The following is a 17044-nucleotide window of genomic DNA, read 5'->3' on the forward strand; positions in this document are numbered from 1 at the left end:
GAGAGAACTCGGAAGCAGAGCTCTGAGGGAGAATGAGCTCAGCCACAGTCGCTGGGCCCTGGAGAGAGACTTGGTGGTTACCTCACAAACCTGGAGCTAGAGCCACAGGCATCTGAGGCAGCTGCCCTGGGGAAGCTCACAGGATGCACATTAGTGAGCAGAAAGACCCCATTTTGGAGCCCCGACGACTGCTAAGGCTCACTCTGCTGTATCACCCAGTAACACTGCCAGGTAAAGATGACACGGGAAGGACACTTTACACCAGACAAATCTGTTCCTCAGGGGCCCAGTCATGTGATAACCACTCAGCTGATATGAGGGGACCTCCCCCCTCCCCCCCCAAAAAACGCTTTCTTTCTTTTTTTTCTTTCTTTTCTTTTCTTTTTTTATTTATTTTTTATTTTTTTAGACAGGGTTTCGCTATGTTAAGCCTTGATTGTCCTGTACTCCCTTTGTAGACCAGGATGGCATCGAACTTACAGCGATCCGCCTGCCTCTGCCTCCCAAGTGCTGGGATTAAAGGCGTGCACCACCACACTTGGCCTAAAAAGCTTTCTTTCTTTTTTTTTTTTTAAATATTTTTATTTAATTTTAATTTACGTGTGTTAGTGTGAGGGTGCCAGATTTTGGAGTTACAGACAGTTGTGAGCTGCCATGTGGGTGCTGGGAATTGAACCCAGGTCCTTTCAAAGAACAGGCAGTGCCACTGAACCATCTCTCCAGTCCCCTAAAAAGCTTTCTTTAGATATAAATTTCCTTTCCTTTTGTGAGGATTTATTTTTGTGTTTGCCTGTATATATGTATGTGCATGCAGTGCCCATGAAGGCCAGAAGAGGACACCAGATTCCATTCCCCAGAACTGCACTGACACACAGTTGTCAACTGCTATGAAGGTGCTGGGAGCCAAACATGGGTCCTCTGTGAGAACAGAATATGCTCTCCAGTGTCGAAATCTCCATTTGTATATAAATCTCCTATCATCTTCAAGATGTACAGCACGTTCATAAGTCAGAGTTCATAAGTCAGTCTCTCTCCTTCTATGGTTCAATGACCAAAAGTCACAGGTTCAAGGCTAGGATTTAATCAGTGTTAAAGCCCTTGCTAAGAATGTGTAAGCGAGCACAGTAGTCCCAGCACTTGGGAGGAAGAGGCAGGCGGATCTCTGTGAGTTTAAGGCCAGCCAAGTCTACAAAGTGAGTTCAAGACAGCCAAGGCTGCACAGAGAAACCCTGTCTCAGAAAAAAATACAAAAAAAACCAAAACAAGCAACTCCCCCTCCCCCCGAAAAAGAATATGCAAGACCTGATGTTTTAATATACCATCTCAAAAATAAACAGCCGGGCATGTGGCACACACCTTTAATCCCAGCACTCGGGAGGCAGAGGCAGGTGGATCTCTGTGAGTTTGAGGCCAGCCTGGTCTACAAAGTGAGTCCAGGACAGCCAAGGCTACACAGAGAAACCCTGTCTCGAAGGAAAAACAAACAAACAAATAAATGCATGTCTGCACAGCTTTAAAGCATCCAAACATCCCACAGAATTCCTCACCGTTCAGTTCCGCTCTGCCGGTTTTCGTAGACTCAAGCTGGGACCACAGGCTTCTGATTTCTTCTTGGGACTGAGCCTTTAGGTCTTCATACGACGCCTGCAGGGTCTCTAGCTGTGAAAAAGAAAAACGTTGACATGAGAACCAAAGATGAGCCGCCGGCACATGCGTGCCTCTGTACTATTGTTCCTTCCTCTGAAGCATGCAACACATACAGGGTGAGAGCTGGGATCCAGAACCTGCAGCTCAAAAGGCAGCAAAAGCAACAACGAAAACAAAGTGGCATGAACAACCTCCACCGAATGAGGCCAAGGGGACTCGAAAAACAGCAGCACTGCACACACTGTCACCCCAGCTAGTAAAGAGGCCGAGGCAGAACTATCACTTACGCTCAGCACTTTGGGGCCAGCCTGACCAAGGCAGCAACACTGCTTCAAAGATAAGAATTAAAATAATAAAAAACAAAGTAAGTTGTTCATAGTGGAGCTCCTACCTGGGCCATGCCCTGGGAACACCGCGCTTCCTTGCCTATTAACCCGAACTATGGCTGTATGTTTCTATACCGTGTTCCCATGTGTGCCCACTGTGAAGCCACAGGTACCCACTTACAACAGGACAGGGCCACGTGGGAACTCATATAATGGGTTCCACTCCAGGCTAATTTGGAGGAGCCTCAGAAAACAGCATGAGCCACAATATATAGCATTCACAAAACAAGGCGGCTCACATTCCACATTAATGAAGCAGGCTCCCTCTAACCTTTTAATACTAAACACTGGTACATCATATTGCCAAGAGTTGACACACTGACAGAGCACCACTTGTGGAATGACTCTTCAGGTGTTGGGAACAAAGAAGATATCGCCAGGCCAAAGTGAAGGCCTGGTTCAGGCTGACAGGCACCTCTGGTTCCCACAGAGGCTTCCAGAACCCAGCAGGAGCCTGGGTGGCCACTTCTAGCACCGTCATCGGCATGAGGACTTGACCACACACCAATGGAAGAAAGAAGAAGAAAAGCCCCTGACTGAGACCACGGCCTGACACCATGTACGTGGGGCCCAGGACTCAGGAGACTCCGGCTGGCTCTGACTTGAGAGCCTCCTTCCTGAGAACTAGCTTTCACAGTTCTAGATGGCACACAAGCTGGCAAGCGGGGAGGCAATCAGCAGTTACCCTGCTGTGGTACCTATCTACGACCCACAGCAAAGACCAGCCAGGGACTCCTACAGGCACAGCAGTGGCACTCATAGCTTGGCAGCAACCAACAGCTCCCTAAGGAGGGAAAACATGCTTGGTACCAGAAACCTAGTCAGGTACCTGGAGCTAGTGAGGTCGTGGATTTTAGAAGAACATCTACTACTACAACTTTACTAGATTAGCATAATTCCTTTTTTTTTTTTTTTTTTTTTTTTTTTTTGGTTTTTCGAGACAGGGTCTCTCTGTGTAGCCTTGGCTGTCCTGGACTCACTTTGTAGACCAGGCTGTCCTCGAACTCACAGCGATCCACCCGCCTCTGCCTCCCGAGTGCTGGGATTAAAGGCGTGCACCACCATGTCCGTCTTAGATTAGCATAATTCCTAATGTAAAATTTATTCTCCTGAGCCAGGCGAGGTGGTGCACGCCTTTAATCCCAGGACTCAGGAGGCAGAGGCAGGTGGATCACTGTGAGTTCGAGGACAGCCTGGTCTACAAAGTGAGTCCAGGACAGCCAAGGCTACACAGAGAAACCCTGTCTCGAAAAAAGAAGCAAACAAACAAAAAGCAAAAACAAAACAAAGAACAACAACAACAACAAAATCCTGCCTCCTCTCTGTAAAACTGCCTCTTAAGCAGCTTCCCTTTCCTCTCTCTTCTCCTGAGAGCTGGGCATATCCTAGTCTGTCAAATCTCTGATTTGTCGCCTTTTCTGCCACTCAATTAGACATCACTTTCAAACATGGGTGCTTCCTTCTACAAACTAACTTTACCTGTGTTTGGGATTAAAGGCATGTACCACCACGCCTGGACCTCGGCTTTTCTTTACCTAATACTTGCTCTGACCCAGGCTGGCCTTAAACTCAGATCCGTTTGCCTCTGACTCCTGGATTAAGGGCATGACTCTATTCCAGCCAGATCAATCACACAGACCTAGAAGGTCTTTGGATGTGATCTGTTGCCAGAACAGCCATGTTCTGAATTAACATTCCTCTGTATCCTGCTTTCTAAATACGCTAAGTTCATTGTCCACAGTAAGTGAAGCTCTCTCCACATTCAGGACCGCGTCTCCTTCCACCCAGGCCCAGAGCCGAGGCTTCGAGGTGGCCCAGCCCAGCATCTGTCCCATCTATGAAGGAAGAAGGGGCTGGTCCTGCAGATCCAAAGCCACAGGATCTGCACGGCACAGGGCAACAGCAGGATGTCCAAGAGGAGTCCTGGGGAGGATCCAGCATTGATGGTGCAGCAGAAGCCGGAGGCCTCAGAGCGGAACGAGACACCTTGCCATCAACATTTGCAAGCAAAGATGTGTGAACAAAAGGGGATGGAAGGACCAGGCAAACTCTTTTAAAAAGAGAAACTCCCATTTTGTGTTAAACCTAGCCAAGGGCTGAACCCAGATTCCAGAAAAAAAACACAAACTAGTCTAAACAAAAATATTCCCTAGCAACACAATCAGCTCCCCTTGGGAAAGTCCAAATATACTCTCTGCTGTCAAGCTGACCAGCAGGTGTCTGGCACACAGCAACAACCAGTTAGGAGAAGCCAGGCCAAAGTTCCCAATGCCCCATGACTGCTCCACCCAATCTTTTCTATAGGCCAACTCGCCCCTACACCTATTACCCAACCAAAAAACACCAAGGCTAGTAACTCCCTGCCTGCAGCTTTTCTGCCCAAACGTCATCCAATCATATACTGTAAAAACCATTTCTTTTTCTAAAACCTATAAAAACCCCTTTCAATTGAGACTTGAGGCCAGTTCCCTGCATCTGCTGTGCCAGCGCATGGGAGGGGTGGCCCGGGTTCAAACCTGCAGTAAAGACGTCCTTGCCATTGCATTTAGACTCAGCTCTTGGGTGGTCTGTTCGGGGAGTCTCCCAAAATTTGAGCATAACAAGTATACTGTGTGACACACTGTGAAACACTACAGCTTCCACAATGAGATGGGGGGGGTGGATCTGGGGGAGAGAGTTGCAAGGGTGGAAGGCAGGTACGAAGGGACAGGGAGATGGGTGAGATTAGGTTTCATGATGTAAAATTCACAAAGAATCAATAAAAAGTCCTTTAAAAAAAAAAAGAAGCCGGGCAATAGTGGCGCACACCTGTAACCCCAGCACTCGGGAGACAGAGGCAGGTGTATCTGTGTAAGTTCAAGGACAGCCTGGTCTACAAAGTGAGTCCAGAACAGCCAGGACTACAAGAGAAACCCTGTCTCAAAAAAAGCTTCTCAGCTGGGCACAGTGGTGCACGCCTGTGATCCTAGCACTCAGGGAGGCAGAGGCAGATCACTGTGAATTCGAGGCCAGCCTGGTCTACAAACTGTGTCTAGGACAGCCAAGGCTGTCTCGAAAAACAAAAAAAAAGAAAAAAGCTTCTCCTTGCAGCAGATCCTATCACAGAAAACCACAATTAGTTAAAATACAGATGGTAGAGCTGGAGAGATGGCTCAGAGGTTAAGAGCACTGGCTGCTCTTCCAGAGGACTAGAGTTCAATTCCCAGCAACCACATGGTGGCTCACAACCACCTATAATGTGATCTGATGCCCTCTTCTGGCCTGGATGTGTACGTGCAGCCAGAACACTGTATACATAATAAAAAATAAATAAATATTTAAAATAATAAAATAGGGGCTAGAGAAATAGCTCAGAGGTTAAGGGCACTGGCTGCTCTTCCAAAGGTCCTGAGTTCAATTCCCAGCAATCACATGGTGTCTCATAACCATCTAGAAGGAGATCTGGTGTCCTGGCAGGCAGGCACATATGTAGGCAGGACATTGTATACATAGTAAATAAATAAATCTTTAAAAAATAATAATAATAAAATACAGATGGCAAATTTTGGGGTACCCAGAACTAGCAACACATCTACAACCCAACTCCTACACCACAGGCTCAGGGAACGTTGCAGAAGAGGGGGCAGAAAGACTGTAAGAGCCAGAAAGGCCAGAAAGTCTGTTGTGAAATGACAGATACATGAGTTCGAAGCCAGCCTGGTCTACAGAATGAGTTCCAAGACAGCCAAGGCTACCCAGAAAAACCTTGTCTTGAACAAAACAAAAAAATGAGGCTGGAGCGATGGCTCAGAGGTTAAGAGCACTGTCTGTTCTTCCAGAGGTCCTGAGTTCAATTCCCAGCAAACACACAGTGGCTCACAACCATCTATGATGAGATCTGGGGCCTTTTTCTGGCATGTATATGTAATAAATAAATAAAATTCTAAAAAAAAAAAAGAAAGAAAGAAAGAAAAGAAAAAGCAAAAAAAAAAAACCCCAAAAACAAAAAAACAGTATGAAACGGCCAACTCCAAACTCCGCTAGAACTTCTCTAATAAACTACATAACTAGGGGCAGGAACGCGGTGTGGTACACAGAGGGTCTGCTGCTCAAGCGTGAGAACCTGAGCTCAGGTCCGTGACGGCCATGGAAAAGGTGTAATGTGACGAGTGTGATTAACACCAGTGCTGTAGTAATGAGCTCAGATCTGTGGTGGCCATGGAAAAGGCTGGGTGTAACGTGACAACTGTGACTGACACCAGTGCTGCAGTGACGCTAACGGCTACTGTGACTGACACCAGTGCTGCAGTGACGCTAACGGCTACTGTGACTGACACCAGTGCTGCAGTGACGCTAACGGCTACTGTGACTGACACCAGTGCTGCAGTGACGCTAACGGCTACTGTGACTGACACCAGTGCTGCAGTGATTCTAACAGCTACTGTGACTGACACCAGTGCTGCAGTGACGCTAACGGCTACTGTGACTGACACCAGTGCTACAGTGACGCTAACGGCTACTGTGACTGACACCAGTGCTACAGTGACGCTAACGGCTACTGTGACTGACACCAGTGCTGCAGTGATTCTAACGGCTACTGTGACTGACACCAGTGCTGCAGAGATTCTAACGGCTACTGTGACTGACACCAGTGCTACAGTGACGCTAACGGCTACTGTGACTGACACCAGTGCTACAGTGATGCTAACGGCTACTGTGACTGACACCAGTGCTGCAGTGATTCTAACGGCTACTGTGATTGACACCAGTGCTGCAGTGACGCTAACGGCTTACCAGCCAGCCCGGCCAACCCTGTCTCAAAAAGATGGCGTCCAGTAGAGGACGACACCTGACACCACCTCTGGGTACCCGTGACTAGCCACAGGTACCCATGTCCGCACACACATTCTCCTCCCCACATGCAATCAAGCAACTAAAAACAAGTTACATCTTTGCCTACCTCCAGCTCTTTTTCTTTTTCCTTCTCTCTGAACTTGAACTCTAAGTCTTGTAAATACTGGCAGTGCTGCGCCTGCAGGTCCTCTTGCAACTTCGTGACTGCTGCCTGGTGCTGGGTCTCCAGGCTCTTCAGGGAAGCTAGAAAGCAGCACAGAGGTTACCTAGCTTATGACAAGACGATGCTTCCTCCCTCGATGGCAGTGCCGATCGGCGTTTCAGATCACACCCACAGCTCACATGCAGACTACTGCGCCCACCACGGTTCCATCCTGGGCACCCAGGACAGGGGGAGGATAGGCCAACGGCACAAACAGAGGCAAAGCTGAGCAGGCTCTGTGTGGACATCACCTCAGGAACCGGCCTGTTCTTCCCATGGAGGGAAGAGAGACACAGACAGGGACAAGAAAGCTATCACCTCAACTCCCAAGAGTCCCTATGTTACATAGCATCTGGAGAGCAGACTGCTGCCTCGCAACAGCTTAGGAATTGAATATGTAAGAAGGATCCATGAAACCAAAGCTGGGCAGTTGGGCAACAGCCGCAATGCCTCCTGGGTACTCAAGACTTATGGGTCCTCAGCGGCTTGCGCTGGAAAGCAAAGGAGGGAAAGGCAAGCCCGGCTGTACCCGGCCGCTCAGCCTCTCCAGGCGCGGCGCTCACTTTAACCAGGGGCTCACCTTCAGCCTCCTGTTTGGCTTGGAAGATCTTCTCCAACTCAGCCTTCTGCTCCAATAATTCTTTCTGAAACTGGTTTTGCAAAGCCTCCATTTCCGACTGGTGCTTTGCAGACAATTCCTTGCGGAGGTTTTCCAAACACAGGTCTCTTTCAGATTCCCAATCTTGCTTCAGAGTCTAATGTAAAAGAAAAAGGACATTGTGGTACAACCCAATCTCTGAAAAACACAGTCAACAAAGAATTCACTTCCTATCAGCACATTCCAATTTCCTTGGACAAATTTTATCTGCATCAAGGTGACTGTGAAAGTAAGACAGTGCATACACAGAAAGAACGGCATTTCCAATCCAATTACACACCTCTATCATCTGGACGTTTTTCTCCATTTCTAAACGTAACTTCTCCTTCAGCTCAGCTGCAAGAAAAAGACAACAAGCTGTTTAGACCACAGAGTCTCAAACATCTCAATGATCTCATCACACACAGGAGACATGGGGCTCTGTTACCCACTATCCACGAGTGGAGAGGCGCCATTGCACACTGGGTGACAAGACACCCGGATGATGCTTTAGGTAAAAGCTGTATTCACATTGTAATAGAATCTTGAGATTGCAGTCACTCAGGTTCTCCTACGAGAACAGCTGAAGATCAGCTGCTGGGGCCCCATCACCAACACCTCCATCACATTTGAGCCTTCAGATAAAGATCTAGGGTTCTTTAGTTGGTGTGCCCACTGTGCCAGGGTCACGGTAAGGTACTGGACACTAAGACATGAAACACTGCCCTATGACCAATAGCTTAAGCAGGGAGAAGAGTGTCAGCAGGGCCTCGGAGTCGATGAAGCTCCCAGGAAAGGCCAGATGTGAAGTCCAGGGAAGCGGGGGACTGAGGAAGGCAAGTGATGGCAGGAGGCATGGGGCAGGACAAGTCTAAGGGTGACCAGAGGGCTAGGATCCATCCCCAGAGAGCAGGCTACCGCATCCCAGGACACCAGGAGTGCTTTGCCGTTCTCTCCTAGGAATGGCAGGCCTGACCAGTGGGCCACAGAGGAGAGGAGCCTCTGCAACAGGAATGGAGAGAATAAAGGGCTGAAAAGACAGACCTTACGCTGAAAAGGAGAAGAAAACAAAAATGTGTATTGGAACACAGCGACTATTTGACAGGGACTTACTTCTCATAAAGCTGTTACTTATTTTAAAGCAAACAAACACACACACACACAAGGATGAAGAGATGGCTTAAGAGAGGCTCAAGACCCCTGGTTGCTCTTCTAGAGGACCTGGGTTCAATTCCCAGGACCCACATGGTAGCTCAGAAACATCTCCAACTGGAGTTCTGGAGAAACAACGCCCTTCCTGATTCCAGGCTACACGTACACAGAACACCCATACACACAAAATACAATTGACTAAGTAAAAGCAGAAAGTCTACCACAGGCTGGCCTCTGCGCAGGAGGTAGCAGACTAAGAGTGCATTTGACCCAGGATGCAGACCTGTAACACAATCACACCCATGATGAACAGCCATGCCGTCCCTAAGCACTGCTCAGCCAGAAATGCACATTTCCTTATGCTCACAGGGAGCCTGGGTTTGAAAATTATCAACGACTTGTCAACACAGAGAGACAACTGAGTGGCTCAAATGGCTCCCAAGGGACAAAACAAAAAGCAAAAAAACAGGAGCAGGTACTTAAGTAAAAGTGACTTGGAAAATCAGCAGACTGGGGTGTGTGTGCGCGCGCGTGTGCGTGTGTGTGTCTATATGTGTATGGTAACAGGAGGTCTGGGAAGCTGGCTCAGATGTTAAAGGCTAGGCTCCAGCCAGGAACACCAAGGAAGTGGGAACGCGTGGTCCATGTCCTCCACTTGCTGGGTACCTGTTTCTTGACCACAGCGGAGGACCACTGCTTCCTTCTCCCGGGCGTGCTGCTCCCGCATCAGCTCCAGTTCGCACTGCTGCCTGCTCTGCAGCAGCGCCAGCTCCTGCGCCCGCCGGCCATTGAGCATTTCGCGCAGCTCCGTCAGTGCTGTCTCCTTCTCCTTCTGCAGGTTGGCCTGCGTCAGCTCTAGCTGCGCCGTATGCATGTTGCTCAGGCTCAGGCGCAGCGCTTCTAGCTCAAGGCTGTGGGCTGTCTGCAGGCAGAGAGGAGGCAGGCCCTGATGAGACGTGGGTCGGAAAGACCAAGCAAAGATTGCAAAAGAACAAGGCAGAGAAAGGAGCCATCTATCTCCCTGCTGGCATGTGTCTCCACGCCAAAAACCCATGATTGACAGCAAGGACATGCGTGCATCTTTCACACGCGATAGCCATGCCAGGCTCCCAGCCTCATGTGTCCACACATGATGACCCTCCCTTTGCTTGGAGAATGCGCTCACAAAGAGAATGTGGAAATAACAAAAGAAGAGAGAGCAAGCAGGGGCTGGAGAGACGGCTCAGAGGCTAAGAGCACTGGCTGCTCTTCCAAAGGTCCTGAGTTCAATTCCCAGCAACCACATGGTGGCTCATAACCATCTTTAATGTGATCTGGTGCCCCCTTCTGGCCTGTGAGTGTACATGCAGGTAGAACACTGTCTACATAATAAATAAATAAATCTTTAAAAAAATAAATAAATAAAAATAAAAAGAGAGCCAGGCGTGGTGGTGCATGCCTTTAATCCCAGCACTCGGGAGGCAGAGGCAGGCGGATCACTGTGAGTTCGAGGCCAGCCTGGTCTACAAAGCGAGTCCAGGATAGCCAAGGCTACATAGAGAAACCCTGTCTGAAAAAACCAAAAACCAAAAAATAAAAAAATAAAAATAAAAATAAATTAAATAAATTTAAAAAAGAGAGAGAGAGAGCAACCCATAGCCCCTGCCCGCCGGCTGTGGAATGAGTCTCTCCCACCTGCAACCACCCCAGCAATGAGGACCCACTGTGTCCTGGTAAGAATGGCAGAGCACAGAAAGCTGAAAGCCATAGCAAGGCTGTGCAGATCACCTGGGGTGGCTGTGGCTGTGGCTGTGGCTGTGGCTGTGGCTGTGGCTGTGGCTGTGGCTGTGGCTGTGCTTGTGGCTGCAGCTGCTGTGGCTGCTGCTGTGCCTGCAGGCCAGTCTCATCCAGTTCACAGGCTTGTCGTTCCTAGAGAAGGAAAGCAAAGGATGTACCAGAAGAATTCACAGTATCTAAGACATGATCAATACACCAGAGAACTGAAAAACTATGTCCTGAAGAAAACAATGCGACATAAACAGTCACAGCACATTATCCATGGCAGACAAGCTGTGCAAACAGCCTGAGATGGATGGATACATCAACAAAGTAGCAGACACTCATCTCCGTATCTTCAGGGATGCTCAAAACAACATAGTCCTTTTGTGTGACTTGCCTGTATCCTCCAAAGTCATCTCCAAGTGTCTTTCCAGGTTACTAGTGACACCTAACTATCAATGCTATGTAAACAGTTTTGTCCTATTGTTTGGAAAAGAAAAAAATGTGTACAAATGCGTACACGTTCAATACAAATGCCAACTTTCCCCACATAGGACAATCTACATTTGGTTGAATATGTTGATGTGGAAAACATTTCTTTACCATAAAATATAACAGAGCTACAGAGGAAAATATCAACACACACTACAATACAGGCAAACTGTGGAGACATGCTACATACAAGACTCAATTCTAGGGAAAGACAGAATGACGTTGAGTTTAAGGCCACCCTGGGCCGCAGAGTTTGAGCAGGAGAGGCTGGAGAGCTAGACTCAGTCTTTAAACTACAAAGAAAGTAAAGCATAGGGGCACAGCTGTAATCCTAGCACTCTAGAGGCTGAGGCAGGGGAGTCATAAACTCAAGGCCTACCGTCTATCACAAGTTCAAAACCAGCGTGGATAATAGCAACACCCTACAGTGAGAATTCTGGAATTTTGGGTTCTTTTAAAAACACAGAAATAGCCAGGCAGAGTGGCACATGCCTTTAATCCCAGCACTTAGAAGGTAGAGGCAGGAGGATCTCTGTAAGTTTGAGGCCAGCCTGGTCTACAAAATAGAGTCCAGGACAGCCAGGGCTACACAGAAACCCTGTCTTGGAAAACAAAATGAAACAAACAAACAAACAACAACAACAAAACAGAAATAGCCAGGTGCTGGTGGCGCACACCTTTAATCCCAGCACTCAGGAGGCAGAGGCAGGCAGATCATTGTGAGTTCGAGGGCCAGCCTGGTCTACAAAGTCCAGGACAGCCAAGGCTACACAGAGAAACCCTGTCTTGAAACACCAAAAAAAAAAAAAAGGTGTGTGTTTAATCCCAGGTGTGAGAGTATGGGGCTGCTTCACAGCAGCTGACAATGATTTGCCTCGTGTTCATGCAGGGGTGTGGGTCTAGCAGCTACAGATAGTTTCTGTGATTGTATGACATTTGGAATTCTGGAGACTTTTCAGAGGGTATGTAAACGCAAGGACCCTAATAAGCAGGTCACAGTTTGATAGTAGTCATGCTCAAAGGAGAAACAAAGTAGATTCAGAGATTGAGAGAGCTCTCTCTCCCTCTCCCCACATCCGAGACCCTGGCTCACAAAGAGGGTGGAAGACAAGTGACCCCTGAAAAGTTGCCCTTTGACCTTCACACTCTGAGCCATGGCACACAGGCTTCCCTACTCCCCTTCTCCATTTTTGTTTTTGTTTTAATTTACACAGGATTTTGCTGTGTAGCCCTTGCTTATCCTGGAACTCACTCTGTAGACCAGGTGTTCTCAACATGTGGGCCGCGACCCCTCAAATGACCTGTCATGGGGTCATATATCAGATATCTTACACGTCAGACATTTACATTACAATCCATAACAGTAGCAAAATTACAGTTATGAAGTATCAACAAAATGAATTTATGATTTGGGGTCACCTAGATGTCCTGGAACTCAGAGAGCCACCTGCCTCTGCCTCCTCAGTGTGGGACTAAAGGCTTGGGCCGCCAACACCCAGCCAAGAGCACTGCTTCCTTGCACCTCAGGTTTGAGCCCCAGTACTCATTGGTGGCCCACAAGTGTATGTAACTCCAGGTCTGCAAATGAGATGCCCTATTTTAGTCTCCAAAGGACACTGCACACAGGTGGTGCACAGACCTTAAGGCAAAAACACCCATGACACACAAAATGATCATATACAGTTTCTTTTTAAAGGGCAGCAGATGGGTGTAGAAGCAGGTGGTGCTCACATTCCTGGCAAAGGATACACACTGCCAGCAATGCTCTTGTCAGAGACACTGGCTGCAATTCATCATGAGAACAGATCCAAACTGTCATTTCATAGGCGGTCTACAAATCAACTTGCTAACACTCCTAGGGAGTGTCTCAGGAAGACTAAAAGATTACCACAGAGGGAGGAGACCAGAGAGCCAAAAGCCAAGAGCATAGCATTCAGGTTTAAATGGAAAAGGGTATTAGTAAAACAGAGGGCAGAAAGGCTCATTAGCTGGCTCACAGCGCTACTTCGGCGTGTGTCCCGGTGCCACCAGCACAATTTGTTGTTGTTGTTGTTGTTGTTGTTGTTGTTGTTGTTGGCTTTGCTTGAGACAGAGTCTTTATTATGGATCTCAGGCTTGCCATAAACTTGTTACTGAATATCCTGTGCTTGAGTATTGGCTATCCTGGAACTCAACATGTAGATCAGGCTGGCCTGAAACTCAGAGAGATCCACCTGTCTCTATCTCCTGAGTGCTGGGGTTAAAGGCATATATCATTACAGCTGGCTTAAAAAAAAAAGTTCCTCTATTTAAAGCTTTTTTTTTTTTTAGATGTAATTATGTTTATTTTATGTATGCAAGCACTTTCCCCTGCATGTATATATGCACACCATGCACATATGTGTCTGGTGCTTGTAGAGGTTAGAAAAAGGTGCCATGTCCCCTGGCACTGGAGCTAAAGAGGGTTGAGAGCCACCATGTGGTTGCTGAGATCCTGTGTCCTCTACAAAAGCAGCAAGTACTCCAAACCACTGAGCCATCTCTCCAGTCCTGATTCAAACATTTTAAAACTAGAAAATGTCAGCTATACATCACGAGCTTCTCCTGAGAAAGCCTGAGGAGGAGACACACACCACAGCCCTGTAGGCTGTAGGCCGCGGTCAGCCAGCACAGCTCCTTCCTTCTCTACCACTGGGAGAAGCTGGGGGGAAATTACAGTGAGTGGCAGCTAACAGCCAAGCCAGGTCACAGAACACAGGGTGCCGGGAAGGTGACCCCAACACAGGCATGCACCCATAGAGAGCCTCAGTTTGCCAGAGCACAAGCATACAAAACAAGGTCTTGAATTTTTCAAAAGAAACAAAATCATGAATGTGTAGATATGTCACACATCTGATATACTGACAACAATCACATTTTTTTCTCAGATAAGGTAGTCAAGACATATCATTATTTTCCGTGAAATTTTTCCTTTTAAATTCTTTTCTGGGTCTGGAGAGATGGCTCAGAGTTTAAGAGCACTGGCTGCTCTTTCAAAGGTCCTGAGTTCAATTCCCAGCAACCACACGGTGGCTCACAACCATCTATAATGAGATCTGGTGCCCTCTTCTGGTGTGCAGGTGTTACATGCAGGCAGAACACTGTATACATAATAAATAAATCTTTAAAAAAATAGTAATAATAAATAAATTTTTTTCTGGTTAAGGGAAGTTTGAGTTTACCAGCCTGAGCTGCACAGAGCAAGGGCTCTCAAGATGTCAAGGCCTCAGCCAGGCGTGGTGGCGCACACCTGTAATCCCAGCACTCCAGAGAGACAGAGGCAGGTGGATTGCTGTGAGTTCAAGACAAAGTCCCAGTACTAACTAGGCAACATGTTAACACAATGTTGAGTAAACCTACCTGAGCTGCAGACGCCCCGCTGGCCCCCTCCAGGCTGTTGCTGCACGACTTGCTTTCGAAACCGGCCCCTCCTTGAGGGAGCTCACTGTTTTGAGTGGCTACCGAACTCTCCTCCTGGACAGACGCATGGACAGTCGAACCCTTCCTCTTCGCCGTCTTTTTCTTCGGATTCGGACAGTCACCTTTTGTTTTTCTCTGTCGGAAGTTAGCAAGCTGCGGAAAAATTTAGAGAGGTAGTAGACGCAGAGGTAAACGAGGAACAAGCAGCAAAACCACAGAGTCCACAAGCTTGTGGGGAGCATGGGGTTCGGGCTAGCTCTGACCACTCAGCCACGCAAGGCCAAGCGACCGTTTTCCCACCAAACACTGTCTTCATGGATATCTATGTCCTTGGCATGAAGCTCAAAGTCACACGGAGTCTACTAATGACCATGAATTAAGACCTAGAAGCAGACAAAAGAAACCAATGTGGCTAGTTGAAAGAATAGCTGTTCCAAGCCTTGGTACTTTACAGCAAATTAAAAATGCATCTGTTTGCCAGGCGTGGTGGTGCACGCCTTTAATCCCAGCACTCAGGGAGGCAGAGGCAGGCGGATCGCTTTGAGTTGAAGGCCAGCTTGGTCTACAAAGCGAGTCCAGGACAGCCAAGGCTAACACTGAGAAACCCTGCCTCAAAAAAACAAAAAACAAAACAAACAAACAAACAAACAAAATGCATCTATTTAACACACTGAGAGCATGATGAAGACATAGTCAAGCCTTAAAACTATTATATGAAGCTAGCTCCTTCCCTTCTTGGCCCCATTCTTCCCTAATGGAAGAAATATATCACCCAGCCAAACTTCCTAGCCATAGATTCTGAGGCAAGGTACAGAAATAGCAGAAACTTAATTAAGCCAGGTCACCCCAGCATCTTCCTTTATGAAATCCGATGTGTTCTACTTCTTATGACACAGCTCAGCAAAGCACTAGGGACCATCACAGAATGCTGCCTGCCAGTCAGAGGCACGGCCCAGCTTCTCTCAGTCCCTCAAATACAACTTTTTTTTTTACCGCATTCACGCACCAATCTCCCACTTAGGCCCCTTTCAAAAAAAAAAAAAAGGGCTGGAGCACCAGCTTTTCACCTGGGAGCACCTAGTCCCTCCCATCACAACCATGGCAATACAAAGCAAATGTGCCCCTGTGGATGAAAACCGAAACACACAAACTCATTGGCAGAGAAAAATCAGCAAGGCCATTTATCTGTGGGACAGGAAACGTGAGGGGCGCAGCCTGCAGGACCAACTCTGTTCTCAGCTGTCGCCTGTGTCCATCAAATACAACTGTCTGTTATCCAGCACCCTTTCTGCAGCACACTGACATCCAATGGGTAGCCTCTTGGTTCCTTTCTTCAGCCTCCATCTGCCTTAAGTATACTTACTGGTGCTCACAAACCAGCCAAGTGCAGACACACCAGTGCCCCAAGTTGAAACGCTAACCTCACAAGCCCTCGTTTCGCGATGTCTACATGAGTCTCTCTGGCTTATGAAAAGAGGGGAAAACGGGATTTCTGCATCTCTCTTCACACCTACCGCCTATCAGAGGAGAAAAAGACCACAATGGTTTCTGGCTGTCACCTGTTCTCTGATACTGTTATGCTCTCATTTCCACTGTGTACGTGTTCTGTATGATTTTGGGGGGGGCGCGGGTCGGGGGCTAGGGGATAACTAATGAAGGGTTGCTGCTACTAAGCGAACCACGAAATCAACCCAGTTCGGTGGTAGTTATACCTAGGTCTGGACTGACAATACGGAGTGGGGAACCATCCTCTGGTTCCACAGCCGTGGTCGGTGGCCAGGGATCCACTTCCAAAATATTCGCACCTTCTCTTCCTCTGGGTCCCCATCACCTTTCAAACAACTATGTTAACAGCCGCAAACCTTCCCAGGGTACAGTATCAAACAAAATCGAAATCTGGAGCAGAGGGAGTTGAGAATAGGACCCTCAGAAGTATTGTAGCTCCAGGGTACAGTCAGAGAGCGAACAGTCAAACACAACGTCAGAACACCACTCGGGGGCAGAAACTCTTAGTTCCCTGGGAAACCAAAGTCTGAAAGCTGCTTTTTTTTTTTTTTTTTTTTTTTTTTTAAGCCTTGGAGAGTTCAGCCCCGGGTAAGTGCCTGAGCACCGGAAGCACAACAACCAGGAATGCTAGGTGACCAGGTGACCGCCCACATCGCTCGGCCCGCCCACAAGGCATCGTGCGTAACAGACGCTGATTGGCTGAGAGTGCAGCAGGGCGGGGTGAGACAGAGGGCGGTGGATTCAAGATGGCGGCGCCTAGGAAGTGAATTCCGCAGAAGGGGCGGGAAAGGAAAAGGCTACGGCAGCTCCCGCTGCTCCGCCAACCTCCGTTTTTTGTTTTTTGGTTTTTTTTTTGGTCAAGCGGCAGTATGAGCACCAGAGCCTCCTTAGGATTTCTCTCCACAGCAAAGCGGAGAGAAGGACGCTACAGTCTACCTTGGCTCTCCCAGCCTCCACCTTCCTGCGCCGCTGCTCCTGCTCGTCTTCTTCCAT

At 48.0% G+C, this 17044-nt stretch overlaps 2 protein-coding genes across 9 annotated transcripts in view; both read right to left on the bottom strand.

Moving 5' to 3' along the window:
- PCNT (pericentrin) overlaps nucleotides 1-10666 on the bottom strand; it is a 99808-nt gene extending 89142 nt beyond the window's left edge. For all 8 annotated transcript variants that reach the window (XM_084752425.1, XM_084752421.1, XM_084752424.1 and 5 more), the window contains exons 1-6: nucleotides 10625-10666; nucleotides 9524-9779; nucleotides 8007-8062; nucleotides 7649-7823; nucleotides 6973-7109; nucleotides 1548-1659 (exon numbers count right to left, since the gene is read on the bottom strand). In XM_084752425.1, the coding sequence (XP_084608551.1) occupies nucleotides 1548-1659; nucleotides 6973-7109; nucleotides 7649-7823; nucleotides 8007-8062; nucleotides 9524-9731 (688 nt within the window). In that variant the 5' untranslated portion in view covers nucleotides 9732-9779; nucleotides 10625-10666. The remainder of the gene's footprint in view (nucleotides 1-1547; nucleotides 1660-6972; nucleotides 7110-7648; nucleotides 7824-8006; nucleotides 8063-9523; nucleotides 9780-10624) is intronic.
- Nucleotides 10665-16978, bottom strand: LOC311580769 (uncharacterized protein). Its single transcript, XM_084752456.1, has 2 exons — nucleotides 14486-16978; nucleotides 10665-10765 (listed from the first exon to the last, which is right to left on the bottom strand). Exon 1 carries the CDS (start codon nucleotides 14785-14787, stop codon nucleotides 14584-14586), a length of 204 nt encoding a protein of 67 aa, XP_084608582.1. The 5' UTR covers nucleotides 14788-16978; the 3' UTR covers nucleotides 10665-10765; nucleotides 14486-14583.
- Nucleotides 16979-17044: the final 66 nt, after the last annotated feature.

The sequence above is a fragment of the Acomys minous genome, assembly GCF_964271855.1.
Source record: "Acomys minous genome assembly, chromosome: 13".
In the NCBI taxonomy this organism is placed as follows: Eukaryota; Metazoa; Chordata; class Mammalia; order Rodentia; family Muridae; genus Acomys; species Acomys minous.

Coding starts and splice junctions, on each gene's coding strand:
- LOC311580769 (XM_084752456.1), bottom strand. CDS start 14,787: ATGCTCCCCACAAGCTTGTGGACTCTGTGGTTTTGCTGCTTGTTCCTC.